Below are 26,241 nucleotides of genomic sequence, written 5' to 3'. Positions count from 1 at the left end.
TTTTATCAGAAACTATACGAACATTCTTTCATAATATACTCACAGGAATTAACGTACGCCTATTCTAAGCGAAGAGGAAATAAAGATAACAAAACATTGATTTACTTATTTGATACGATTTGCTTATAATCCTATGAGCTCTAGTATATCAAGAAATTTAAATAGTTCTTTTTCCAATTCTTTTCCAGTTCTTTTTAAATTCCAATAGTTACACAAATGGGCATGTTCTCGAAAATCGATAGTCAATATCATAGACAATCCTAAGCTATGCTATCCCAATGATAACGCGGCAACTCGATGTCAAATATTGTTTTTCTTCTGTACTCTTTCTGTTTTGACTTTACTGCTCCGACTCTATGATTCCTTGTTGTTTTTTTTATTACGGCGAACGGACGCAACTGGGTCACTAAAAAGTAAACGGTGGTGGTAAATAATCTGTCAAAGATATTGGCGCTAGCAAAATTATTCACCATTCCTTACATCGCTTATACGCCGCTATTAGGGCTATTAGCTATGATGTTACGTTAGGAGCAGGTCCATTGTTCTTGATGAATATGTGATTGTATATGTCTGATATAATGATATTTACGATTATTAAGAATTTTATACCCAACGCGAAAAAGGTCATATCTGACAGATTGTTTTATAGCCTTCAAACAAACAAACCTCCAATTCCTCCAAACAATAAGTTGCTCATTTTTAAGCTTGGAGTTTATTCCACCATTGCTAAAAAACGGTTTGACGGAAAAATCTCTCTGGCTGATTTTCATGTAGGTTTTCTAAAGATATTTCGCTTCACATCCACGCACGAGATGTATCAATTGTATGTAGATAATTTACGTAATCATTTTGTGTGTTTATTTCAAGGAACAGCAATCGTCAGTAAATAAAACCATATCTGACTGAATTTACGGTTTCTCATTAGAGTGGAAATAAACCACAGTGTAGACGAGGATAATGAAGGTTACTAGGTTAAAGCGTTTCTTCCTGCCTATTGAAAAGAAAAAATATAGTATCTAAATCTTGCGGAGACAGCTTTCCCACGCAATCTTGGAAGCTTACTTAGTAACTTTTTTTACTCTGTTAAAAAAGTCACTACGGAACCTAAGCATTTGTAATAAGTTTTCTTGTAAGGTTTTTTTAAATATTTCTCGTGATATATGCGAACTTGGAAGATTACCAACAGAATCTCGCGATCCATTGAACCCGACAAGACCATATAATGTTATGTAAACAAGTGTGCTCACGACTGAATTTATTTTTAATGCAAAAAATAGTTTTTAGTGGTAATAGTTACATGGTATATTCCTGATAATTGTTTAAAAACATTCCGACTAATATTAAAAAGAGGTAAAGTTGCCGACTCAACTAAGCCGAAACACATTTTTCGTCTAAATTAATAATACTTTGCCCTTACTACCATATTTCATATTCCATTTTTAACTATACATAACGTAAAGTAAAAAGATTTTGTAACGCCTTTGTTAATACGTAGAGGAGCGTAAAGACGATGATATTGACTTCTGAAGGAGGTGTTGGCTTTACAAGTGATTTCAAAGAGGTCTCGCTTTCTACAGGGTTAGAATTGCCACTATTGTATTTTAATTGACTTTTATTTTCATTTTTATACATCGTTATAGTCGTTCGTCTCTATTCATTTGTAACTGAAATTCACATTTTGTATAGTGTATACCTACCTACATATTTTATCAATAAATCACTATGAATCTATTGTCGGATGACAAATACATTCTGGTAAAAATATGTATATGGTTCTAAATTTTCATAGCATTTTTAAAATAAATAGGTTTTTGCGTACATGGTTATATGGTTGGTATGGTTTAACATAAACCAATTAAAGTGAATGTTTGTTATAATATCAAAATTTTATTAAAAGATCAAAATTTTCTCAATATTCAATTTTATCGTGGCTTGTAAGTACTTGAATGAAAAAAAAAACATTGCCAAGTAAAGATGGAAAAGTTAATTACAGGAAGAATATTACATTTTTTAAAGTAAATGGTTTTTATCCATTAAGTTTCCGACGGCGAGAACGAAGATTCCGGACTTCTACTGATTTTTTCACAAGGATAAACAAATAGCTCTTTATGGTACCGAACCGGGGTGCGTCCTTGGGAAGTGCGAGACAAATCTAACCAATGGAGTAGCGAGGCAGTAAAACAGGCATTCTTTTTCAACAGACTTCAAAAAAGGAGGGGGTTATCAATTCGTCAGTATTTTTTTCTAATAGCGATCTTACAAATAGTGGTACATTTGGGTTTGGCGGTACTAATTGGTGGCGATGAGCACGCGTCTTGGATTCGAGCGAATACTAATACTTACAATTAGCTTGAGTAAACATTGTAAGCAATTGAGTCTCGGTCGATACTTAGAACCAGATTGTTTTATTTACATTAACGACGCTTTTTATTGCTTTCGAAGCGACTAGGGCAGAAGCTCTACATTATAGAGCTTTAACTTTATTACAAACAGGATTAGCGATTGACGTTAATCCGAGCTCAGCTCTCGCCTCCTTTTAATACTCCATATTTAAAAATGAAAAACCACTGCTCCAAGAATACAAGATAATCGTCATTTTTTTCATGTATATTAGTATACAGATGTGAGTTAAATGAAAAAAAAAAAACACAAAGAACATTTATTTATTATAAGATTTTTTGTATTCGTCATAATGTTCAAATCCTTCATGATAGAAATACCAACCGTAAATTATGAAGGTGTAGCTTCTTTAAGGCAATTTCTACTTAATATTATAGAAATTTTAGCCTTACGATAATCTTGCCTTAGTATTTCTGATTTTTTTATATTTAATTAATAATTTAAGTATTGTTACTATCATTATTTTCAAACAACAAGACTGGGATTATTGTTAATTCGCAGAATAAATAATTTAATAAATGAAACGTTAAAGGAAGATGGGTAGACCTAAAAATATCCAACGGAATTAAAAAAAAAATATTTCAACTTGATTAAGAACAATTGTTTCGGGATAAAACCATTTCAATCCCGTAATTTACATGATCTCTCAACTAAGATTATTCGCTCAAGATATGAATAAATAGTTTTTCATACCGCTGACAAAGTTAAAGACTCAAAAAGTCAAAGATCGAATGTTTGAATCCTTTTCATTGATTAAATGCCAATAGGACAGATGGTAACTGGAACCTTGATTATGCAAATTAAATCTAAAAGGGCGTGAAACGATTAAAGGAAATGAAATGTTAACGATATAATCAACGAAACGTCGTAGTAAAATTATATTGGGCGTATTTTTTCCACGATATTGCTCTTGCTCATCAATCGGAAGTTGCTCTCTTTGCAATCCGCAGAGCTGGGTTCGATATCTTTGACCGCCCGGAATATTCTCCAGAATACGTTCTAAATGATTTACACATATACTCAAGATTAAATAAGCATATGGTGGAATCGCTTTTGACAATATTGACGAGGTTATGGTTTTTCTTTTAATATAGGTTGGCGAACGGCCAATTGGGCCGCCTGATGGTAAGAGATAACCACTGTCCATTACATATGGCATAGATATTAGTGCCATGAGAAATATTAACAACCTCAGCTCAACCCTGCTATATCTCGTATCTATAATCACACTAGCTCTGGCGTGTTCTGTATATAGTTAGTTTTTGAAAGTTAAAAAAATATGACGTTTCTTTCGTATAATACTTTATAAAACATTATTTTAGATGTATTTCAGTAGAAGTATTATATAGAACAATAAGATAACTTTTATTTCTGGTGTATCAAAATTGTAAATTTTCATTCAACTCTTAACTTGAATATGATATGAGAGGTTTAACTATTCCAATGGAGGTAAGGAAAAGTTAATCAAAGCTTAGATTTACGTATGTCATGCGACTTGCTAATAACTTATTTAAAATATGCACTACTAAGAGTTTATGATTAATGTATCTTTATTTATAATGCAACACTATTACGCTCAACTACATATTTCCACTATACTTTTACTTTCAAAATTCCGATAGTATTTTCGCCGACGTTTAAAACGCCATTTTTCCGAATCCATATTGAATATCATAGTTTAATTGTATGATTTGTTTGACTCTCAAACAATGATATTATATCAATCAAGTATATATTAATTTAGTGTCTAACTACTTTCACGGCTTATGCTTTGGTTATGCTCAATTACTTTGCAAACAATGTAATTGAGCATAACAAATTAGTCACCACAGGTGCATTTTATACTATAAACAATGTATGTGTATTATATACACAGTGAAACAATAAGTCTAGCAATAGAAAAAAATCTTTTTAAAGAGAAAAAATATATTCAAATGGAACTTATATAATTATAATGTATTTGTATGTTATATTTATCTATGATATATCTACTCTTACACTTCTTACCTTTACATTGTCTGGAAAAGATTAATGTTTTAGCGGTACGACTACCCCATACATATACATATTTCTTATTTGTGAAATATCTTTTGATGTAAAAAAAAGAGAATTTTGATTTTAAAATATGCCACAATTATTTGGCCAAATCTATTGGAATCTAGTTTTTCCACAAAAAATCAATTATGTATGTTATTATGGTGGCTGAGCAAAATTAGTACTGATAGCACAGTAGATATATATTGTTTCATGGGCAAATACTTGTGAATAATGCATATTTCAGATTAATTTCTCACACTGCATAAAACAGGTTAATGAAATACTTTTCAAGCTGCCTTTTAGGTAAAGTTATGCCATGAAAGAAATATTATACCAACCTGCAGGATACATTATCTCAATAATAGTATGAATGCAGACTATACTGTTTATCTATGATGAAGTTTTCATGTTACCCTAACATTCATAAAACCTTCTTTTAAAAATTGGTGTAAGGGATGTATGTTATCAAAATAGTATGTAGGTCCTATTTTGATAACATACATTTTGGTACATATACTAAACACTTTATAAGTTTTAATAGAATGAATATTTAAATTTCTCATCTTTCAATTTTGACCTAAATTTTACAGGATTTAAAAATAAGATTTTTGAATATAGATTGCTTCAGTTTTGTGTAAGCTGTACAACTCTACACTAATGCATTGATAGATAATTAACACATGTAATAGATAATCAAAATTAAATTAAATTAATTTTCGAGGTTATAATTACAAAAAAGTATGATCAAGGGCAATAAATTAAAATACTAGCTACAGTAAATTAAAGTTCAAATTACATATATTAAAAACTAGCCCTTAAAAATACGAATATAATGAATAATATAGTATTTTTAATCTATAGTGCATAGCCACCCTATGATATATTTTTTTATCATATGGCATGATATACAAGGTTAAAACTAAAACAGTACACGTGTGCCTCGTTTTGAGGACACTGAGACTAAGAAAATGTAAATGAAAGTAAAGTTATTTTAATCACATCAAACTAATGTCAATTGCTCAAAAACTGAAGTAAACAATATATAATCGTGTTAATTTACTTACCAAAATGTTGTACAATACAGGACGATGCTAGAAAACAGCTCGGACCATTGCAAGCCTCTCGGAAAACATTAAACGCTCGACGAACACTATTCAATGACAATATATAAATAACAAAAGACAGAAAATATTAGGCACTTGTTTCGATTACTTTGGAAGATTATTTTAAGAAATTGCTTTAAATATTTGTACCATAAATTGAGTTAAATAGCATTTATTTGGTATATTTAAGTTATCATACGTATATATGATTAGACGATCTACGTTTTAGATATAAAACACAAACACAAAATTACTTTCTAGATCAACAGAATACCACTACCTATCAGAACTAAACTGTGGCCGAACATGGACTTTGACTTTCCTTCCATTGGATTGGCTAGTCAAAAAATGACACAGACAGATAATACAGAGAAATAAAAAAGCTTTACTTTATCTGCGGACATTAACGCAATCAACGAGGCTAAAACATAATATGCTTACAATCATTTTACCTATAAATAAAGATAATTATAAAACAACTTAAAAGTTTATTTATATATCTTTTAAGAAAATAAGTAAACTGTTAAATTCATTTAATTTGAATTGTGAATTATAAATAAGGTAATAAAATATTACATTTGTTACAATTTATTTTACCCCGTTCCCGCTATTTTTTTACAGGCAAAAATTATTAAGCAAATATATATGCCCAAAACAAAATCATAAGAATTCGGCACATTATATTGTCTACTTTATAAACATAAAAGCTGTATAATGTATATCTTTGTCGCACCAAAAAGGAAGATAAAACAAAAATAAAAGTTGACATTGACATCTGTTGTCAATTTCAATAAAAACTTTAAAATTCTGTTACTGCTTAACGGTTTTTGAACTTCGTTCGTGTGGTTCCTAAAATATTTAAAAAAAATATTCGATATTAATAATGGAAAGTCGTTCTTTATTCCTTGTCGAGGAGCGTGTAAAAACATTCAAGAAATGGCCGTTCGGTGATAAGAATAAATGTAACATCCGTAATATGGCTGAAGCTGGGTTTTATTCAGTGGCGACTGGCGATGAAGATGCAGACGCTGCAAAGTGCTTCCTCTGTGGAAAAGAACTAGATGGTTGGGAAGCTAGCGATGATCCTTGGGCAGAACATAAAAGTCACGCTTCTAAATGTGCATTTGTTCAACTTGGAAAAAGAGAAGATGAGTTATTGGTAAGTAATGTTCAAATATATATATTTCTCGAAACGATACAATGTAGATATAACTTATTCTCCTTTCAAGTCTCTATCGTTTATTTTTACCTGTGTAAATATTGTAAGAGCAAAGGCTACTTTATGTTTACAACTCTTGTGTGCCAATGGTCTCCTGGTATAAGAATTTTTGAGTTTTTGAACAATTTATACTCCTATTAAATTATATGTGTGAAAATGTTAATTTAAATCCTTGAATTACTGACATAATTTACACAGTCAATGACATTAATACTAATGATTCAGACTAATAATATATATGTTATAGAAATTAATGTATGGCAAATAAATGAAAGTCATATTAGTTTATAATTCCAAATTTGTAGCCTAGTGCTGAATAACATGGTCAAGACATTTATTAACTTTATTATTAATTAATGTTTTCAATTAGCTTTCAGAGTTCCTCTCGGTCATCAAACAGTATATGATTAATGAAACAAAGCGCATCGCAGAAGTAGCTAAGGAACAAATTGATGATAAAGCAAAATCAGTAAGGAGAAGATGCTTGGGAAGGAAGTGATATAATAAATAGTTTATACAAGTGTGTAGTTAATTATTCATTAATATTATATAATTTGTATGTTAAGACTGACTTTGTTTATTAATACATGGATAGAAAATATTGAATTAAATTGTTTCACATGTATTGTATTAAAAATATTTTTATTATTGTAATTTTTTCCTTTAAACTAGCTTCTAAGCATTTATGAATTAGCCCTGGTTTGTTTTGATTAACAACATTAGCTGTTTATGGTAATAATAAAAAATGCAAAAGACATTCCAAATTGAAGTCTTCTTTTTTTAAATAATGGCATAACTACTGGATCTTGAGATCCTACAAGCGAGTCCCTAAAAATAGTAAACAAATTTGAGATTTGAAAGATAACAGTACATAATCAGTTGTGTTTATCTGATGTTAGTTAAGGCAAGGCAAGGCAAAATGCATAAACATGTATAAATAATGATGTAAAGAGGCAGATACAGAATACAATTATTTCTGACCTATATAAATATTTACTGTAAGTTGAGATTGGAGGTCACTGACAATAAGTCTGCTTAAAGTAACCTGTATGCTCTTTTACCCCTTGTTTGAAATATATAAATTCAATATTCTTTATAAAATTAAACTTTAGTTTCATTTTAACACACTATTTTTGTTACTGCTGGCAGTTTAACCATAATAAATTCAAATATTCACCATAGTGTGGACATACTGTGGACTTATGATGTATTCCTTACATATTTAGGCAATATAAAATAAAAAAAATAGTTAATATTGCATTTTGAAATACACTTTTTATTTCCAAGGTGACAATTACAAAACAAGTAAGATAAAAAGTCATAGACAATATAATAAGGAAATTAAATCCCTACAAAAACTGCCTTTGCTACAACATTTAAATAAAATAAAAATAAACATTTATTATGTATCTTAGCAACACAAAAGTATAAACAAAGTTATTAAGGCTTTCAAAATAGCACTTTGAATTGTATAAAATATAATTTATTTTAGATTCAAAGTTTTACTTTTATATATTTCTTATAGGTATAAATCAAGACTGAGTAAAGAATAGAAAATATGGAAGTAAAAAACTTAGAACCGTATGCTATAATAGGTTTTGATGGTGTGTAAAAATTTGAATAGTACTTTATTTCATGGTGATATACTCTTACTACCTAATCGGTATTCTGCAAAGAAAATAAGAAAAAAATACTTTTATAAAAATACTCTTTCACGACAATATTGCTTTTTATCAACAATTATTTTTTAATTTAGGCTCAGCAATTCGTGGCCTGAAAGTCCACCCTAATGGTGAACATATTATTTACCCAATGGGCAATAAAGTTTGCATTCAAGAGTGGAAAACGAAAAAGATGTACTTCCTCAGTGGCCATACTAACAGTGTTTCAACAGTGGCTGTGTCTCCTAAAGGCACTTACATAGGATCGGGCCAAATTAACCATATTGGGTTTAAAGCTTCTGCTAAATTATGGGATTTTAAGAACAAGACTATGCTCGGAAGTCATGAACTACATAAGGTAAAGTAACTGAGGGTAGGTACGGGTAAAGTATGAATCTATCATCCTATACCTATATAGGAACTATATTTTTATTATTTATGAAAATACCAAGTCAGGTCTTAAGTTTTATTACTTAACGAATTATACTACACGTCTTTAAATAGATAGATCGTTAGATATGCGGGATATTTAATAAATTTATTCACAGGTACGTGTAGAAGCGTTAGCGTTTTCATCAGATGAGCGTTACATGATATCTCTCGGCGGTCGTGATGATGGCTGTGTTGTGTTGTGGGATTGTGTAGCTGGTGCTGCCACTGGTACAGCGGCTGCGGCTCGCTTGACGACCGGCGATGCTATGACCCTATCGCCATTATCATTAAGAGTCAATTCCTTTGTTACTGGAGGCGATTGTAAGTTCATTGAATGCTTTACATAAAATAACTTGTTTTTAAATTCCGAAAACTTACATAATAAGTCGTGTTTTGGAAATTTCTATATCGAGATGTAAGTATCTAATATTTCTGTCAGCTAATCTTCGCGTATGGAACATCCGTGCTGAGAGTAAGAACTTAGATGTCGTTGACGTGACGCTGGGCAAATTGCGGCGATGTGTGCGTTGTATTGCCGTCAATCAAGATGATACATTCGGCATGGCAGGAACCACGTTAGTAAAATGAATGAAATAAAAATAAAATAACAGCCATAATATACTGGAATAAGTCCTCCTATTTTCATGCTAAGGTTTGGTGCCTATTAAACCAAGCTCATTTAATGTCACACTTTATGTCAGCGTGGTGAATGTGGTGAATGAATTTTATTCGACCACGGGCAAATGTGTTCTGAGTACCTATAAGATGAATTAGAATCACAGATTTAACACAAAAAACCATAACAACAGCCTGTATATTCCCACTGCTGGGCTAAAGGCCTCCTCTCCGTTTGAGGAGAAGGTTTGGAACATATTCCACCACGCTGTTCCAATGCGGGTTGGTGGAATACACATGTGGCAGAATTTCTATGAAATTTGTCCCATGCAGGTTTCCTCACGATGTTTTCCTTCACCGCTGGGAACCAAAAAACCATAATGACTTAATGAAATCCGCAATCGTCATGATATAGACTGTAAGCCATTTCGGCGCTCAAGGAAATATTTTGTATTCATCCGCTTACAACCAGAACAGTTATTTTAAGCCGTAAACCGTGTAGGTAATAAAAGTGATTGTGATTTCTTCATAATTTCTCTATTAGGACTGGGGACATAATAAAGTTTTCGATTAATTACCCCTCGGATCCTAACGCCTCTGTCATACATTGCAAGCCCTCGCTTATTGGCTGCTTGGCAAAATGCGGACCTTGGAAAAAAGGAAAGCGACCTGAATCCTTATGTTATAGTCAAGGTAACGATAAAATATTTTTTTTATTGCATAATGTAGGTATCTAGTTGTCATTTTTGTTAATCCTATTTATAAATTGATAGGTATAGAATCCATATTGATAATGATAGATGGATGTATTATCGTCGGTGCCGGTGATGGTACCATCGACATATTAGACGAAATCAATTGGAAAGGTGAATTTCCTAGAGGAAAAGTTTTGGACCCAAATAAACCTCATTTTCGAGCGGTTAGTATAACGTCTTCTTAGTTATTGTATTTGATATATTATTCACCCTGCGTGGGAATTAATTCTGTTGCTCTTATTTTAGCTGAAAAGCACGAAGCTCAATGGTTGTATTACATCACTGGAATTGATGGAGTCGCCCTCTCTAAAAGGTGACAAGCGTCTACTCCTCGCCGGCACAAGAACAAGTGAAATATACGCTATCAACGTGGCCACCTTTGACCCCATACTTGTGGTCACGTGTCATCGTTGCGCCATTAATGACATCGCTTTTCCGAGGTATTTTACAACATGTTTACATCATATACATCCTTCATTTTCTTTCTCATCCAGAAAATGACGATATTAAGCAGTAACATGAAATTTTTAGTACGATTTATTTTTACTGGGCCTACCTACTTACTTATACGAATAAGTATAAACTTTTCGTTTACAATCAATACTAGCACTCATGTCTTCATCGACTGATTTAGGTAGCAGGTTCGATCCTGACCACTTGGCCTTAAGCACAAGCTTTGTGGCAGGCTCATCAGTAGGATATTCTGGTAAAGGATTCAGGGCTTAGTCTCAGGCAATTTAATGCAACGATACAGTATGACAATTATGACAATTCCTGTATTATATTCAGTAACAAATTATAAAGTAAGTATAGCATTTTAGCAGTAATTATCAGTTGCGTGAACCAACGGTCCCGTTTGGAAGGTTCGAACTGTATCTCTCCTAAGTTATCTGGGGAAGTGAATAGGAAAATTAGTAATCCGTAAAATGAGTCGAGATGGCCCAGTGGTTCGAACGCGTGCATCTTAACCGATGATTGCGGGTTCAAACCCAGGCAAGCACCGCTGTTTCATGTGCTTAATTTGTCTTTATAATTCATCTCGTGCTCTGCGGTGAAGGAAAACATCGCCAAGTGACAAATTTCATAGAAATTCTGCCACATGTGAATTCCACCAACCCGCACTGGAACAGCGTGGTGGAATATGTTCCAAACCTTCTCCTCAAAGGGAGAGGAGGCCTTTAGCCCAGCAGTGGGAATTTACAGGCTGTTGTTGTTGTTTGTTGTAAAATGTTGGGTGTCGGTGGCAGAGGCATGTCGGGCGTGTTCGCGAGCGCGGGCGCGGGCGACGTGCGCGTGTGGTGCGCGAGCTCGGCGCGCGAGCTGCTGCGCATCGTCGTGCCCAACTTCACGTGCTCCTCTTTGCTCTTCTCCGCCGACGGCAAGTCCATCGTCACCGGTAAGCCGTCTCAGAGTGAGGTGCTGATTTTGACTTATATCGAACTGGTTCCTTTGAATCGTGTTTTCAAATAGAGATTTTTTTTTTTTAAATTGAACATGTTTTTCAAGTTTCTTGCTTCATGCCAGGATAAGTTATTATTAGCGATTTTTTGCTGCACATCTTATGGTAGGCGATGCATTGATAGTCTGCTTACGTATCTCGCTGTTACATTATTTTTTACATTATTTTACAATACACTAAAGTATTTTAGATCAATTAAATTTCACATTTAAGTTCTCTTATTTGTATTTGCGGTATCTATTTGGGATTAAAATAATTGGCTTATATAAACATTTTGATTTGTCAGCTTGGAACGACGGTAACATCCGCGCGTTCACACCCCTCACAGGACGACTTATTTACTGCATCTATAACACACATAATAAAGGCACTTCTGCGTTAGACATGACCCACGATGGACGCACCCTCATCTCCGGCGGATGCGAAGGACAGGTTTGATACCCGAAAATAAAATATGTTTATTCATTTATAGAATTTATATTTTACTTAACAAATCTCGAAATCGACAAAGCACCATGCGGACTATAAACAAAACCGGTGGTTCTTGCAATGTACACATGACTACAAAGTAAAGTAAACAATAATTCAAATAAATAATATTTTTTTCTGATTTTTTTAAATTTATTTAGTACTTTATTATTTGAGTCATTCTTTTTCGTTCTAGGTTCGCCTTTGGGACATAAAACCAGAATGTCAAAGTTTAAAGAAAGTTCTCAAAGAACACAAAAGTCCCGTTTCCGCTATTCAAGTATCTCCAAATGACATGGAGGCTGTGAGCGCTGGAACTGACGGCTCTTGTATTATTTGGGATCTTGTGTGAGTATATTTCTTAAAATTACTATATCGTAATCTTATCTACGTCGGCATTTATTGTTTTAGTCTGCGAAAATTTACGACTTTGGCCACAAAATAGTTTTTTTTTTCAATTTCCATATTGTTACCAGGCCATGTAGGGTCGGGGTAAGAAAAGGTTGGTCACCTTAAAATCTATTTTCGTGTGTTCTGTACGAGCGATAATCTGCTTTTTCGATTAAGAATGACATATTGCATCTCAATTATTTGATGTTTAGATTCAAGAGGTACTAAGAGTTTCAAGACTTGATAAAGAAATGAATTTGAAAACTGACGAAGGTTTTTTTACTCTGACGCTATCACGTGTACCTACGGATAAATAGTTTTGGGAGACTCCATAATATTGCGGCTATTACCGCCACCGCATAAGACAATGTAAGCATTGTCTTATGCGGTGGCGGTAATAGCCAACATGCCTTAGCATGCTGTGCAATCTCTAGGTGCTATAAGTATTGTTGTCCGTAGTTCGCTATCTCGGCGTCAAGTGATGTACGCCAACACCCTGTTCATGTGCGTGTGCTTCGAGCCCCGCGGCTGCCAGCTGCTGACGGGCGGCACCGACCGGCGCGTGGCCTACTGGGAGACGGGCAGCGGGAACCTCGCTCGAGAGGTAACGCTTGACACGAGAAGGATATGTATGAAAACTGACATGAATATGCCCAATTAATTGGTAAATAGGAACTACCTGTTTCAAGTCTGTGATGAGATATACAATATTTTATAATCCACCAGAAAGAAAGAGGAAGGGCTAAGTTGCTTATCTTATAATATGTGAATAGTGTCAATAAATTTGACGACGACGATTAGACGACTATTGTTTGTCGAGATTTGGTTTGGTCAAGTAAAACATTAATAAAGAAACTGTATTTAAATTTGCCACTAATAAACGATAAGTTCAAGGTGGATAGTTAGGTGTTTCCTGCAAGAAGGCACTGTAAAGATTAGCTCATCGGCACTCAAGGATGTTGGTTTTTAAACTTTTTCTTATTTCAGCTCGAGGCTAGCAAAGTCGGAGCAATAAACGGTCTCCATATAACGCAAAACGGTGAACTTTTTGTAACAGGTGGAAACGACCAAATGGTTAAGGTATAGCCAACTTATATATTTTATCACTTAAGTACGATTAAATAATTTATAAACGTTAAGCAAAATAGGAAATCATTTAAGCTTCTTTTTCGATTTAATAATTTCCCAAGAGTATTAATCGTAATTTCTATAAGAGCCGCGTAAAAAAGTCGCGAAGGAGCAATAGATGAGCAGAGATGGCCCAGTGGTTAGAACGCTTGCATCTTAACCGATGATTGCGGGTTCAAACCCAGGCAAGCACCGCTGATTCATGTGCTTAATTTGTCTTTATAATTCATCTCGTGCTCGGCGGTGAAGGAAAACATCGTGAGGAAACCTGCATGTGACAAATTTCATAGAAATTCTGCCACATGTGTATTCCATCAACCCGCATTGGAACAGCGTGGTGGAATATGTTCCAAACCTTCTCCTCAAAGGAAAGGAGAGGAGGCCTTTAGCCCAGCAGTGGGAATTTACAGGCTGTTGTTGTTGTTTTTGTTGTTGGAGCAATAGAACCTTTATAATCTACTATTAAAATGTACTTTGTCCCGTTACGTGGAGCTGTGGAAGTACCAGGAGGGCGTGTACACGCACGCGGGCGCGGGGCACGCCGGCGCCGTCACGTGCTGTCGGTTCAGCCCCGACGCGCGCTACATCGTCAGCAGCTGCGCCGCCGGAAGCATCATCGTGTGGAAGGTGCCTGAGGTGAGTGCCGACGTCCGACACTAGACACACAATACTGAGGATTTTACAGGGCTTTTTCTTTTTATTACGCTGGAAAAACGCTTTACGCGCTTCCCCCACGTGATGGAAAGTGGGGGGGGTGTGTGGGACTCCCCGGAGCCCTAAACGCCGAGTGCGCCCAAGCACACTGGGTTAACCCACTAAAAAACCAGCGGTACCCTCTGAAACCAATCACTACAACTCGTACGAATCAACTGTGCACTTCTCTGGAATGCGACCCCTCTCCCGCTACCCCGCGCCCCGCATTCGCCGTAAGCACTCAGTAGCGATAGCATCTTTGTTAATAAATACAAAAACGATCTTAGACTATGAAAAATGTCACCGCAATGAAAAATCTAGCGTCCAATTGCCGTTTTTTTATTGTTAAGCTGTAATATCATATCGGTCCATATGTATCTATTTAATTGGAAGACTTCTTAGTATAATGACGCCTTATCATAAAAACGTGACCCTTTATCAACATAAAAAAATTTATAATTTATATAATTTTCATTCTTTTTGCAAGCGGTATCGTTCTAATGACGTCACAGAGCGAGGTGTACAGTTAATTCGTATGAGTTGTAATTAATTATTAAGCACTTACAACTCTTCAATAAACAGAACTGAATATTAAAAGTGACGACTTCGGCTATCTTCTTTAAGATTCACGTGATTCAGCCATGAAATAGATAAGACAAAGGTTTGTATGGATTAATAATTTAATTTAATTGTACTATGGTGCAGATGTACCTACAAAAGGACAACCCGCCTTCGGATCAAAAAAATGCTGTGGAATCTCCGAAAACTTTGCAAGAAGAATTAAAACTACAACTCGAAGATAAGCCAACGCAAAAAGCAGCCGGTGATAGACGGAATAAGATACCATCGGCTCCATCAAAGGTTCTATACTAAATGCTTTCTTTGCAGTAACATTTTAACAGTGAATCCACTGTTTGAATTTTTTAAATCTTACCGCACTTAATATCTTTTTCTAAAAATATAGACAGAGAAAATCGAAGCTATGGATACATCAAGAAGTAGCGTGCATTCCTGCTGCCCTTGTAACCCAGTAAAACCCAATCCGTCAAAAAAGAACACTCCCAAAACTGGTAATAGTACTAGCAGCAAATCTTCTAAGCAAACAGGTAATGATAACACATGAAAAACATTCGAATAGTAAATTTAATCTTAATTCTTATTCATTGCTTAAAATAGGCATTCCACAGGGGTACATTTTAGTTCCCATTCTATTTTTGATTTTAATTAATGACTCCACTTTGATATTAAAGGTATTTGTGATAATTTATTGTCTATGTATACTATGTCAACACTTATGAAAATAAATTTAAATGAATTTGAACAGTATTAAAATAAATGTATAGTACTTATCAAACCTAATATAAAGAATCATAACTTGAAGTTGTTAAAAAAGTTTATAACAGTAGTCATCCATTTGCATACTTAATTTTTCTATGTAGCCCAACCTATTTGTAATTTCAAGTCGAAATGATTGTTTTGTAAATGAATACTTATTTAAAGGGCTTACAAGAACCAAATTTATTGAATTTAATTTGATATACATTTGCTTGGAATTTTCAGAAAAAGTTTTTGTTAAATCAGTATAATTATTAATTGTACATAAAATATATATATGTATTTTTTTCCATACAGATAACCTACCCACAAGGACGACAAGTAAAGATTATGTCAACAGTAGTGGTGATAAAAAATAACCAATGAGAATTATTCAAAATATTATTTCAAGTAATGTCATGTGTATTTATGTGATTCAAAAAGCCAATTGTATTTCATAATATTGATAATTTTATTATATTTATTACATTTTATACAGTAACTTTGTTTCATTATTTTCTATACTTAAGCTTAAAGCTAAATCCATTAAATATTAAATTGTCTTTGATGTATGACTAACAAAATAAGTAAAACTTTATCACAATGCATTTAAAGTAAAATTAATATAGTCTCACATTTTTTTATATATATAAAGAATACATAATATAAAATTAAAATATTTATTGCTTTAGACATACAAACTGACTGTGAAAGTATTCTGTCGTATTTTGAGTATAAATTATGAGGAAATCAAAATAACAGTTGATTATTGGCATGCATCAACATATAACTGATAAATGCACAAAAAAATAAAATTTATGCCTTTTAAATTTTATATCAGTAATACAATTCACACTTATATTCCTAACCCCAGGCTTGACTCTTACAATAGTGTAGTACTAGTTTACCATCAGTACCAAAACACTCATATAAGTTTCTTATTATTTGATCAGGTGATGGTGCAAACGTCTGATTCACATAAAGGAACTGAAAACAAAATAATCTTATCAAAATATGTATCTAAATAATATAATTAATATTCATTTAGTATTAAATAATTCTTACCAATTTTTCTTCTGGTTCTAGTTTTAAATATTTCTTAACAAATTCCATAATCCAGCCAATAGGTTTTTCTGCATCTACAGCCCACTTTTTTTTCTTCATAATGGGAGCATTACCAGTGGCCTTGAGCAATATGTCAACTGTAAAAAAGAACTAATATATCACTCGGTTTTAATTGAATTATGACATTTATTTGATAGGTGCAAAATTTCATATATATGCATTATTTGATTAATAATATATATTTGGACATATTTTGACTCACAGATTATTTAGTCATTAAAGAAGTTAGTTCACTTACAATGAAATTGAACAAACATAAAAACTGTGAAATATTACAAAGTAATTCATATATGCTTTTTTTAGTTTATATTTAATTTTTGAATAAGACCAAGCTACCTAAGTTACATTATTAAGTAAACTATTGTATAATTTTGTCCTATTGAATATCATTGATTCATTTTTATAATATTATTCTTGTCACTCAACTTTTATAAGGTTTTTATAAGGACTAAGTTATTATATTTATATGATTTATACATATATATCTTTAGTAAGAGTTCTCCTAACGAATATGCACATTCTAAATTTGAATAACCGTTCAATAGAAAACACTTTCATGAAGTTTTATGATTCCTTCATGGATATCATTCAATTATATTTTGAGTAAATTCAGTGATGTTTGAATATCTTTTAGAATTGACTTAGCTGCACTCCAATTTTCCATTTTATATATTTAATTACATGTACGAATCTTTTGTTTTATATTCCCTTTTGTTACACATCAATTTTAATGTTATTGTTATTTGAATCAATGGATGCTATATTGAATACTGAAAACATATTGATATATTTTATAATCACGAAAAAAGATTATTATAAACAGACTACATTGTTTTTGACACGAGCATATATTGTCTTTATTTCTAGATATTGGGCGGTCATTTACACAGGTATATGTATGAGCTTTGATAAACAATAAGTATAAGTTAGTACCTTTCATTTTATCCGCTTTACCATTATTTTCAGTATCTTTTGGTTCATTTTCCTTAACATTCTCACAGTTTGGTAATTCCGTTTGCGAAATATCTTCCGACTTTTCGTCCCCCATTTATGACACCGATATTGAATTATTTATAACAAATAAAACAAAAAAGTAGACAGTTTGCTAAAACTAAGAAACGTTTCCGTATTGATAATTTAAAAACAAAGGTTTATTTTGTTATTGTAGACTATTTAGTGACTGTTGACTTTTTGTTTTTATGTTATAAGTTTTAGTTTTACCATAGGCATAGATAATTAGATACTGATAGAGTATAGTATAGTATACAGAAAACAGATGGAAGTTAATACTGTCATTATCGGTTTGCCACCTTAGAATTTTCTCGTACATAAATTTAAGCTTTGTCTCTAAGAAAATAAAAACATATTTTAGGAAATTCTGTGTATTTTTCCATTTTAATTTTTCTGCATTAATAAAATAAATTTTGGACTTAAAATGATGACATTATTATGATGACATTATTATTTTGACATTACTATTTTTTTGTTTAGGTGGGAAAGTGAACTAAGAAATACTGGAAACACTGACTGTTTGACTTAATCTAAAAATTTAAAGAACAATAAGTGCAAGTTGCAACTTGCAAGTGCATTTCGCAATAAATATTGTTCTACATAAATTTAAATCTGGAACAGCGCTTTTTATACCTGACGGTATTTATCTTTTAATTAATATGTATTTTTCCTTATCATGTATACACAATATGTTTTATGTGCTTAATGATGTTTTATGTAGTTTACACTCATTAATTCGTGTACTAACATGACCATGAAACCATTAATAAGAAAAATTATGAAAGGTAAACAACAATTACAATATGTGACAACTTGATGTATTTATAAACTTTTATTGCAGTAATATAATGAATCAAGGGTGGTACTCAAAGAAAGATGTTATCCAGGATCTAACAACGGCCACTGGAAAAAGCGTTTGTGATTTGAATGAAGAATATGTTATAATGGGGAAGGAACCTCCACCACCATGTCATATGAGCAATGAAGGTTAGTAATAGTGCCAAATTGCGTTCAAGCAATGTTGCTATTTTTTATTAATTATTGTAATTCCTCTTATTTAAACTTTAAGAAGTAAAATAACCCTGAAAGATGGGATAAAGAAATTTTCAGGATATTATGTTTTAATTTCTATCATTTGTATTAACATCGCTAATTCAATATTCAAAATTATTTATAAAAGCTTTGTTGTTCAAAGACTTGTTGTTATTTATTTATTTGTCATCATAACATTACTGTAAAGGTCTACAATGTTTGATTTATCAATTTATGCATAAGCCTGTTCATATACTATAAATTTTGTTTATACATTTCTAACTATTTTCATTGTGCTTCATTTTTTGTTTTGAAACTTGAGTAGGTACTTGGGTGACCATATCCATATGGTGTTGACACAAAACACTTGAGTTTTTGTGGCATTATGAAAACAATCATTGATATTTCAAGATAAAATTTCATGCTGGTTAGGTTAAATGTATTATGAATTTAAAGTTTTTAAAAATTAGCTTTTATTTTGTTGTTCTTTTTCTGTGCCTTACTATCATTGGGTGATGTAAGGTGTATAGTAGCAATAGGCATCCTTGTAAACTCACATAAGCCACATGGTAGTGATACAATAAGTCAAAGTCTTGATCTTGTATTTCAAATGTATACTCTTTGTAAATTTAAGTAGAATTTTTATGACAAGAAGTTCATACAGTCCTATGCATTATAATAAAAACATGGAGGATTACTTCGAAATTCCATGTCATTTTATGAAATTGTAAACACTGTGAAAAATGGTAAATAACATTGTAATATGATGGACAACAAAAGCTTGGAGACTTCTTAAAACATATTGGTTTTGTGATATCTGGAAATTCAAAAGGAATTTTTTAAATCTTAAGTACCTTAACTAGTAAAAATAAAAACTTGTCAGTTGAAAGCAAACTCCTTATAAATTATTTGAACTTAAAAAAAAGTTATAAAGATTACTCAGGCATAGAGAATATTTATGAGTATTCAGCTCAATACTCTTAATTAATACGCCAATAATAAGTAATAACTGAAGACATAGATTCTATAATTTATTTTATTACTTATAATAGGATCCTAAAGAGTCAGTTCTCAACATTACTTGTTTGTTAATACATTTCATTGATAGGAAGATTGTGTAGCAAAAGTTTGGCTAATTAAATCTTGACTATTAAAAAAAAAATTGTACCTAATGGGATTGGAGATTTTCCATAAATAACATTTTTCACTCACAGTTAAAATTTTTTTAGTTTTGCATATAATTTTAAAGTTATCTTTTATTAACAATATGAGTAATTGTTTCATTGTATTTGTTTGTACAACCGTAGGATGTTAACTTATGGACAAATCAGTCCTACAGCTGATTGAAAATAATATAAATAAAGCATATGGTCTTCTTCTGCAGGACTGTGATAGTATTAAATGGATTGTGGATTGATTATTCTTCTCATTATATGTAATGAAAGAAATAACCCGGATGCACGGCCAAAGGCAAGTAATGTTATTGGCTACTTTGAGTCAGTGTGTGCTCTTTGTGTTATGGTAGATTATTTATAATACATTCATTTGCAACATTTTGTATTTAATGGTATGAGATAATTCTATCAGTCTTTGAAAAATACTACAGTCATGAACAAAAATTGAATTACAATATAGGATATTATAGTGCTTAATTACTTAAAGACTATTTGCTGATACTTTTTTTGAGTCATACACATTCAATTATATAATATATCATAAAAATAATAAAATTATAATCTACAATCTATAGTGATTTTTAATTACATTTTCCACTTTAATGAAACACATTAAATTTCGATCACGTATAAAAAGAGACACCGCACTATGGGAAAGCCCCATACCAGGCAGTCTCAAAACTGTTTCACATGACAGTCGTTTTTATGGAGTAAAACTAATTAATTAAGTGTTATAAATAAGCTTTCTTTTCTTTATTTTTTAAATTATTATTTGCTAACAATTATGTATATAAAAAGGCATCAAAGCCAACTAATGTTCAATGATGTGATTTTGGCACAATACATTACTACAATTCAACGCCAGTGCAAACGCAACTCAAAAGTTTTTGATATAAATGTATTATACATTTTTGAAATGCTTATAATCTCCTAATAACGTTTCTTAAATAATATTATGTATAATAAATTAAAATGAACCAATTTGCTTTAAGTAGTATAATTTTCGGGTTACTTTTTTTTTAACGAGACCTAACCTTTTACCGCTGTTTGCCGTTGTCGAGATATTACGATCTTTATACATTAGTTTACACAAGGACAAAGAAAAAGTTACTTGCGCATACTTGCGCCTTTTTTGACAGGGTGCCAAAACATATCGCGAGAGTTTTTTTTTCCAATATCTTTTTACTTCTCACATAGTCATCTGTTATCTATTTAGGTCAAATTGATAAAATGGTCATTACAGTGATGACTATTTTTAATAGTTATTTGAGGTTTTGATATAGTTTTGACTACCCTTTTTGATAAAATATGATCACTTTATCTATTTTTGCACATAGCTATTTCATTGGCCTATAAAAGAAAGGCGAACCCTGAAACATGAACAGTTGTTCGTCAGAAATCGTCTTAAAAAAGCGGTTACCACCTTCTATTACTAACATAAGTGCAAAAAACAATCTGCAGGACTTATTGGATCATACTGTGGCACGTATATTACTAATTGATTCAGTTTACAAAAACGGTTTAAGACAGTTGAAACTATTCTGCAAATGTGGTTATGACGGGTCATCAGGGCAAAGTGAATACAAGCAAGTTTTGCCCGAAGAAAGCGATTTCATATCAGATGCGAATCTTTTTATTGCTTCACTTGTGCCCATTAAACTCATAGATGAAACAAATAATGTTGTTATTTAAAAAAATGAAACTTGCTCATCCGTAAAATATTGCAGACCTATATTGATAGAATTTGCCAAAGAAACTCCTGAAAAACCGCGTCTGTTGTGGCTGATATCAAAAATCAAATTAAAAACCTGTCTTCTTCCGTGATAAATAAGAATGGTGAAGTAATTGAAATTAACCTATTTTTAACCATGATTAATGGTAAAGTAGCACAAGCTTTAATTTAAACTCTTTCTAGTGCTTCTTGTAAAATTTGTGGTGCTACTCCTCGGCAAATGAATAACTTAGAAGCAGTTAGGACACGAGATGTGAATGAAAGTTCATTTCAATATGGACTGTCAACACTACACGCTTGGATTAGAAGTATGGAGATGATTTTACACATTTCCTATAACTGGTCTTTCCAAAAGTGGTCATTGTTTTTAAAAAAACTGGTACAAAAGCGGTTTAGGGAAGAAATGGAACTGCATACCGATAAACCTCGACAAGACACTGGAAATAGTAACGACGGAAACACAGCTCGGAGATTTTGTAGAATTACTCTTGCTCTGCAGACATTACAGGTGTAGACGTAGAACTTAAAAAACGTTTGTAGTATAATGTACATTACATTATACTACAGACGATGTCATCTGGAATAGCTATTGATTCAAAAAAAAGTTCGGTGAATACGCATACAGTACCGCCCAACTGTACGTAAATATTTATAATTGGTATTGTATGCCTTCCTTCGTACATAAAATAATTATTCACGGAGAAAAAATCATTGAGTACTCTGCTATTTTACCTATCGGACAATTGTCCGAAGACGCTCAAGAATCCCGCAACAAGGATTACAAAAAGTTTAGTCTTCATCATTCTAGAAAGTGTTCAAGAGCGACTACCAATATAGACGTGTTCCATGCCTTATTGTACACTTCTGACTCATATATATCAAGTTTGAGAAATGCCTGAGAAACAATATCGAAAGAACTTTTCGATGAAGCCAAGTCCCTTCTTGTTGTCAAAGAAAATCTGTAGGAGCTTGTTGAATTTTGTACATTATTTTTTTCTGGTTAGACACTGTTTATACAATAACATTTAAATCGATTTTATGTCAGTAAATTACAAAAAAAAAAAATCTTATAAATGCATGTATTTTTTAAGTTTTATTTTTTAAATAAATTAATAAGCATTATTTTGAAATTATAATTTTTTTTCTGTTAAACCTTATACTTTCACAAATATGTGTATAAAATTACAGATCATTTAGTTTTAAAATAACTGAGATACGGAGTTTTGAGACGAAACATACGTGATTTTCCCATAGTGCGCCGACAAGAAAAACACTGGTCGTATTTAAAATCTCATTTTTGTCTTAAAAAAGTTAGTCACTTAATTTTTCACACCAAAGCAATCAAAACAAACGCTCAATCATGACATTGCAAAATTTTAAATATTTAACGTCATACATTTGACAATAAGCAATCAAATTATAGATTTATTCTTTCTCGAAGGCGCACCCAACGCACTCAACGATAGATGTATATATAACAGTTACAAATGCTAAAGCAGAAAAGTAAATAACTGTTATCAAAGGAAAGGTTTGACCGAGTGTTACTAGTAAAAGATTAAAACGTTTTCAGATACTTAGTAATAGTGCTTGTTAATTTTTCTGGTGCTTGCATATTAATGTTTGCTTAAAATACAAAACACATAGAAGTAGTGCTGCAGTGATATTCTGTGGAACTCGCTTCGTATATTACTAAACAACCTACTTGCAGTGATCATTTTGATATTAATATTTAATATATTATATCCCTTGACGTATAGTACGACCCAACTTAGATGTGGCATCGGCAAATTCAATAAAACCGATTACTGCCGATTAATCAACCAATAGAAATAGCTCCTTATCGCGCCATTGGACGCTATTCGTCGCTAAAGATTCCCGCGCCAGCTCAACCCGAGAAAGCAAGTGCATGGAAATCGACGTGTCAAATTGATGAATATAATAGATGTAAAGGTCATATTCACATAAGAAATAAACTAATATACTTAATTCGGATATGATCGGTTTTACGATGCCGATACTTATTTAGCCGATGCTGCATTAAGTTGTGTTGTAATATACTTGTTCTGCAGTTCTTTCTTATAGAAAAGCACTTATGTTGTTGCATTTATATGACTTAGTTTTTTTTTCTATTCCCTATTTAGAAGAAGAAGAAGAGATGCAGATCGCAACATTGTACGGTGGACGAAAACCTTCAGGCGATACAGATATTGACATGCCAGATTTAAAGGGAATAACGCAAATGATAAGAATGGTAAGCTTTTTTAATCAGCAATTCTATTATTCTGTGTCATTTCATATATAATACATTTTGCTACCAAATTAATGCTTGCCTTGCTTGGCTTGCCCTAACTGAAGTATTTTGTTTAAGTTACAAGATCTCTAAACACCGACCCATATTTGGAATAATTTATCAAATTAATATCTAACCCGATAATACAAAGAGAAAAATAGATTTATTTTGTTTATGATGTTAGAGCAAGCTAATATAACTTATATATTTTTAGTACGCTACCATAAAAACTGATTGTTTCAGGTTGATCAGTTTTATGAAAGACCTTCAATGGAAAGTCGGACAAACGGTGATGATACACAAGTGACAAGTACCGTAGTTTCCATTAGCAAATTAAATCCAAATGTAGTTGAATTCGTACCACTAAGTAAGAAACCTCCATCTCAGTTAGATACAGTAGGTTTAAATTCTATAACAGAAGATGTTATTAAGAAAAAAGACGTAACGTACGAATGTGAAAACCCTGAAAAAAGAGGAGAACAATTAGATATAAATAATATCAAAGAAGTAAACAAGATCGATAATGGTCACAGTAATAGTTCAAGTTGTATTGATATGTCCCGTCTTACGCCATTGGAGATGCAAGAGATGAGACAAAAGTTAAAAACAAAAATAAGCGGGACATCCAACACAAACTGTGTTAAAGTAAAGCGAGAACGAAATCTAGCTATCGCAACATTAGTGAAGCTACATTGCCAACCACCAAACACAACTGTTTCCGGTGCAGATAAAATTGAATTGAAAGCACCCGATTACTATCAAAAAAGCCTTTCTAGTCATGTAAAAGATTCAGAAATGAAAGAATCTATAAAAAAATCGAATGTAACATCCGAAGTTCTCGATAAAACTTTTATGATTACAAAAAAGGCAGTTCTAAATGAAAATCTTGAACATATAGTTGATAGCAATCGCAATCAGATATGTGTTTTAAAAGAAACAAATGCAACATCATCTAAAGAACAAGATGATAATAAAAACCAACTATGTCATAGTAAATCTAGTCCAGCAAAGGAAAATTCAAAGGATATACCAAAGGAAGTGAGGGAGTCGATAGTAAAAGTAGAAAATTGGTTTAATAGCCCTTCCAAGAAACAAAAAGGATCTTCATTTTATTTAGGACCTGTAACATTCAAAAAGAAAGTTGGCAGTAAACCGATGTCTCCGATTTCAATCGATTCGGAAAACAGCAATGTCCAAAAGTCGGATTCATTCGTGCCCTCAGCGTTCGCAGATGAGCTGTCTAAAAAGTACATGGAACGGAGTAAAGCAAAAGAGGCCATGGACCAAGATATATGGACGAAAATAGAGCTGGAATTGAAAGCTAAGGATGAAAAAATAAAAAGCAACCAAGCTCACGTTACAGCATAGATGATAACTGAAATAGAATTTTTTTTTTAAGTTTACAACAAAGTAGAATTGATCAAGTCTTAATTAGAGCAGTAGTCGCAATTTAATGAACAAGCACAATTTTTAAGCATAATGTCAATTAATATATTTTTTCACTATAATTATATTTCAATGACAAGACGAGCTTAGAGAATGATGATAGTCCCGCATTAGGCACTATATATAATAATAATAATAATAACTAAGCTACTATATATTGTTGGTCTTAACGAAAGCCAGCTTCAAGATACTTAATAAGCTCAAGACGTGTAAAAGTATTAAAACTTTTAAATATATTGTTATATATTAATGTGACAAAATATTATAAAATTGTGAAGTTATTTTTATAATAAATTGATATTATATTCACTATCTATTCCGGTTTCACTTTTTTGCCGTAGTCTGATTGATCCGCGCTCTTACGAAAGTGCTACCCGAAGACAACCTAAAAATGTCTTACGAAAAAAATTACATGCAATTGCAAAATGGCAAAGACGTAAAGAATAATACGAACAGAATAAGTAGTAGACAATAAAAAAGTCACCATTGAATTATTTGATTAATATAATAAACGACCAAAAGTAGAGCTTAATACCAAATAACTTTTGGTAGACTAATTAGACTGTAGTGATGTATGTAATCATTGCTTCCCAAACCTTTCAACATTCGATCATATAAAACGTTCTTTCTAAACTAAAATCGTTTACAATTCGACAGTGTAAAAACTACCAAATTTTTTTTATATATTTAAATGATAAAAGTCCTAATTATCCGGGTTTTTTTATTCCGGTTGATTTTTTTTTATCATAAAGTGTG

General features: G+C 32.2%; 5 protein-coding genes across 6 annotated transcripts in view; 3 read left to right on the top strand and 2 right to left on the bottom strand.

Annotated features, from left to right (window-relative positions):
* The window catches only part of LOC124529667 (monocarboxylate transporter 12-B-like), a 34,624-nt gene extending 28,756 nt beyond the window's left edge, over positions 1-5,868 (bottom strand). Inside the window, exon 1 of the mRNA XM_047103506.1 lies at positions 5,502-5,868. The gene's annotated coding sequence lies outside the window, so the exon portion shown is untranslated. The remainder of the gene's footprint in view (positions 1-5,501) is intronic.
* A 460-nt stretch (positions 5,869-6,328) lies between these two features.
* On the top strand, positions 6,329-7,845 carry LOC124529877 (baculoviral IAP repeat-containing protein 5). Its single transcript, XM_047103811.1, has 2 exons — positions 6,329-6,699; positions 7,130-7,845. The coding sequence occupies exons 1-2, from the start codon at positions 6,424-6,426 to the stop codon at positions 7,256-7,258; spliced, it is 405 nt and encodes a 134-aa protein (XP_046959767.1). The 5' UTR covers positions 6,329-6,423; the 3' UTR covers positions 7,259-7,845.
* Positions 7,846-8,197: 352 nt separating this feature from the next.
* On the top strand, positions 8,198-16,102 carry LOC124529731 (cilia- and flagella-associated protein 52). The gene is made up of 16 exons (XM_047103628.1): positions 8,198-8,363; positions 8,516-8,778; positions 8,969-9,173; positions 9,292-9,427; positions 10,012-10,160; positions 10,241-10,386; positions 10,469-10,662; positions 11,470-11,618; positions 11,968-12,113; positions 12,346-12,497; positions 12,999-13,143; positions 13,527-13,619; positions 14,160-14,303; positions 15,066-15,221; positions 15,325-15,466; positions 15,993-16,102. The coding sequence occupies exons 1-16, from the start codon at positions 8,318-8,320 to the stop codon at positions 16,052-16,054; spliced, it is 2,328 nt and encodes a 775-aa protein (XP_046959584.1). The 5' UTR covers positions 8,198-8,317; the 3' UTR covers positions 16,055-16,102.
* On the bottom strand, positions 15,954-18,033 carry LOC124529730 (autophagy protein 12-like). Its single transcript, XM_047103627.1, has 3 exons — positions 17,733-18,033; positions 16,740-16,876; positions 15,954-16,661 (listed from the first exon to the last, which is right to left on the bottom strand). Exons 1-3 carry the CDS (start codon positions 17,845-17,847, stop codon positions 16,539-16,541), a joined length of 375 nt encoding a protein of 124 aa, XP_046959583.1. The 5' UTR covers positions 17,848-18,033; the 3' UTR covers positions 15,954-16,538.
* A 257-nt stretch (positions 18,034-18,290) lies between these two features.
* On the top strand, positions 18,291-25,411 carry LOC124529729. Of its 2 annotated transcripts, none has more exons than XM_047103625.1 (4): positions 18,291-18,449; positions 18,652-18,797; positions 23,894-24,000; positions 24,283-25,411. In XM_047103625.1, exons 2-4 carry the CDS (start codon positions 18,659-18,661, stop codon positions 25,405-25,407), a joined length of 1,371 nt encoding a protein of 456 aa, XP_046959581.1. In that variant the 5' UTR covers positions 18,291-18,449; positions 18,652-18,658; the 3' UTR covers positions 25,408-25,411. The 2 variants fall into 2 exon arrangements, with proteins under 2 accessions (XP_046959581.1, XP_046959582.1); XM_047103626.1 differs by lacking the exon at positions 18,291-18,449 and adding an exon at positions 20,227-20,312.
* Positions 25,412-26,241: the final 830 nt, after the last annotated feature.

Source organism: Vanessa cardui, chromosome 5 (assembly GCF_905220365.1).
Source record: "Vanessa cardui chromosome 5, ilVanCard2.1, whole genome shotgun sequence".
Classification (NCBI taxonomy): domain Eukaryota; kingdom Metazoa; phylum Arthropoda; class Insecta; order Lepidoptera; family Nymphalidae; genus Vanessa; species Vanessa cardui.
Note: the sequence above shows the minus strand (reverse complement) of the source record. Positions and strands in the feature narration are given on the sequence as shown.

Coding starts and splice junctions, on each gene's coding strand:
- LOC124529729 (XM_047103625.1), top strand. CDS start 18,659: ATGAATCAAGGGTGGTACTCAAAGAAAGATGTTATCCAGGATCTAACA. Junction 18,798..23,893: donor ATGTCATATGAGCAATGAAG/GTTAGTAATAGT, acceptor CCTATTTAGAAG/AAGAAGAAGAGATGCAGATC. Junction 24,001..24,282: donor TAACGCAAATGATAAGAATG/GTAAGCTTTTTT, acceptor TGATTGTTTCAG/GTTGATCAGTTTTATGAAAG.
- LOC124529877 (XM_047103811.1), top strand. CDS start 6,424: ATGGAAAGTCGTTCTTTATTCCTTGTCGAGGAGCGTGTAAAAACATTC. Junction 6,700..7,129: donor AAAGAGAAGATGAGTTATTG/GTAAGTAATGTT, acceptor GTTTTCAATTAG/CTTTCAGAGTTCCTCTCGGT.
- LOC124529730 (XM_047103627.1), bottom strand. CDS start 17,847: ATGGGGGACGAAAAGTCGGAAGATATTTCGCAAACGGAATTACCAAAC. Junction 16,877..17,732: donor TAAAGCGGATAAAATGAAAG/GTACTAACTTAT, acceptor TCTTTTTTACAG/TTGACATATTGCTCAAGGCC. Junction 16,662..16,739: donor TAGAACCAGAAGAAAAATTG/GTAAGAATTATT, acceptor TTTTGTTTTCAG/TTCCTTTATGTGAATCAGAC.
- LOC124529731 (XM_047103628.1), top strand. CDS start 8,318: ATGGAAGTAAAAAACTTAGAACCGTATGCTATAATAGGTTTTGATG. Junction 9,428..10,011: donor TTCGGCATGGCAGGAACCAC/GTTAGTAAAATG, acceptor TTTCTCTATTAG/GACTGGGGACATAATAAAGT. Junction 12,114..12,345: donor CCGGCGGATGCGAAGGACAG/GTTTGATACCCG, acceptor TTTTCGTTCTAG/GTTCGCCTTTGGGACATAAA.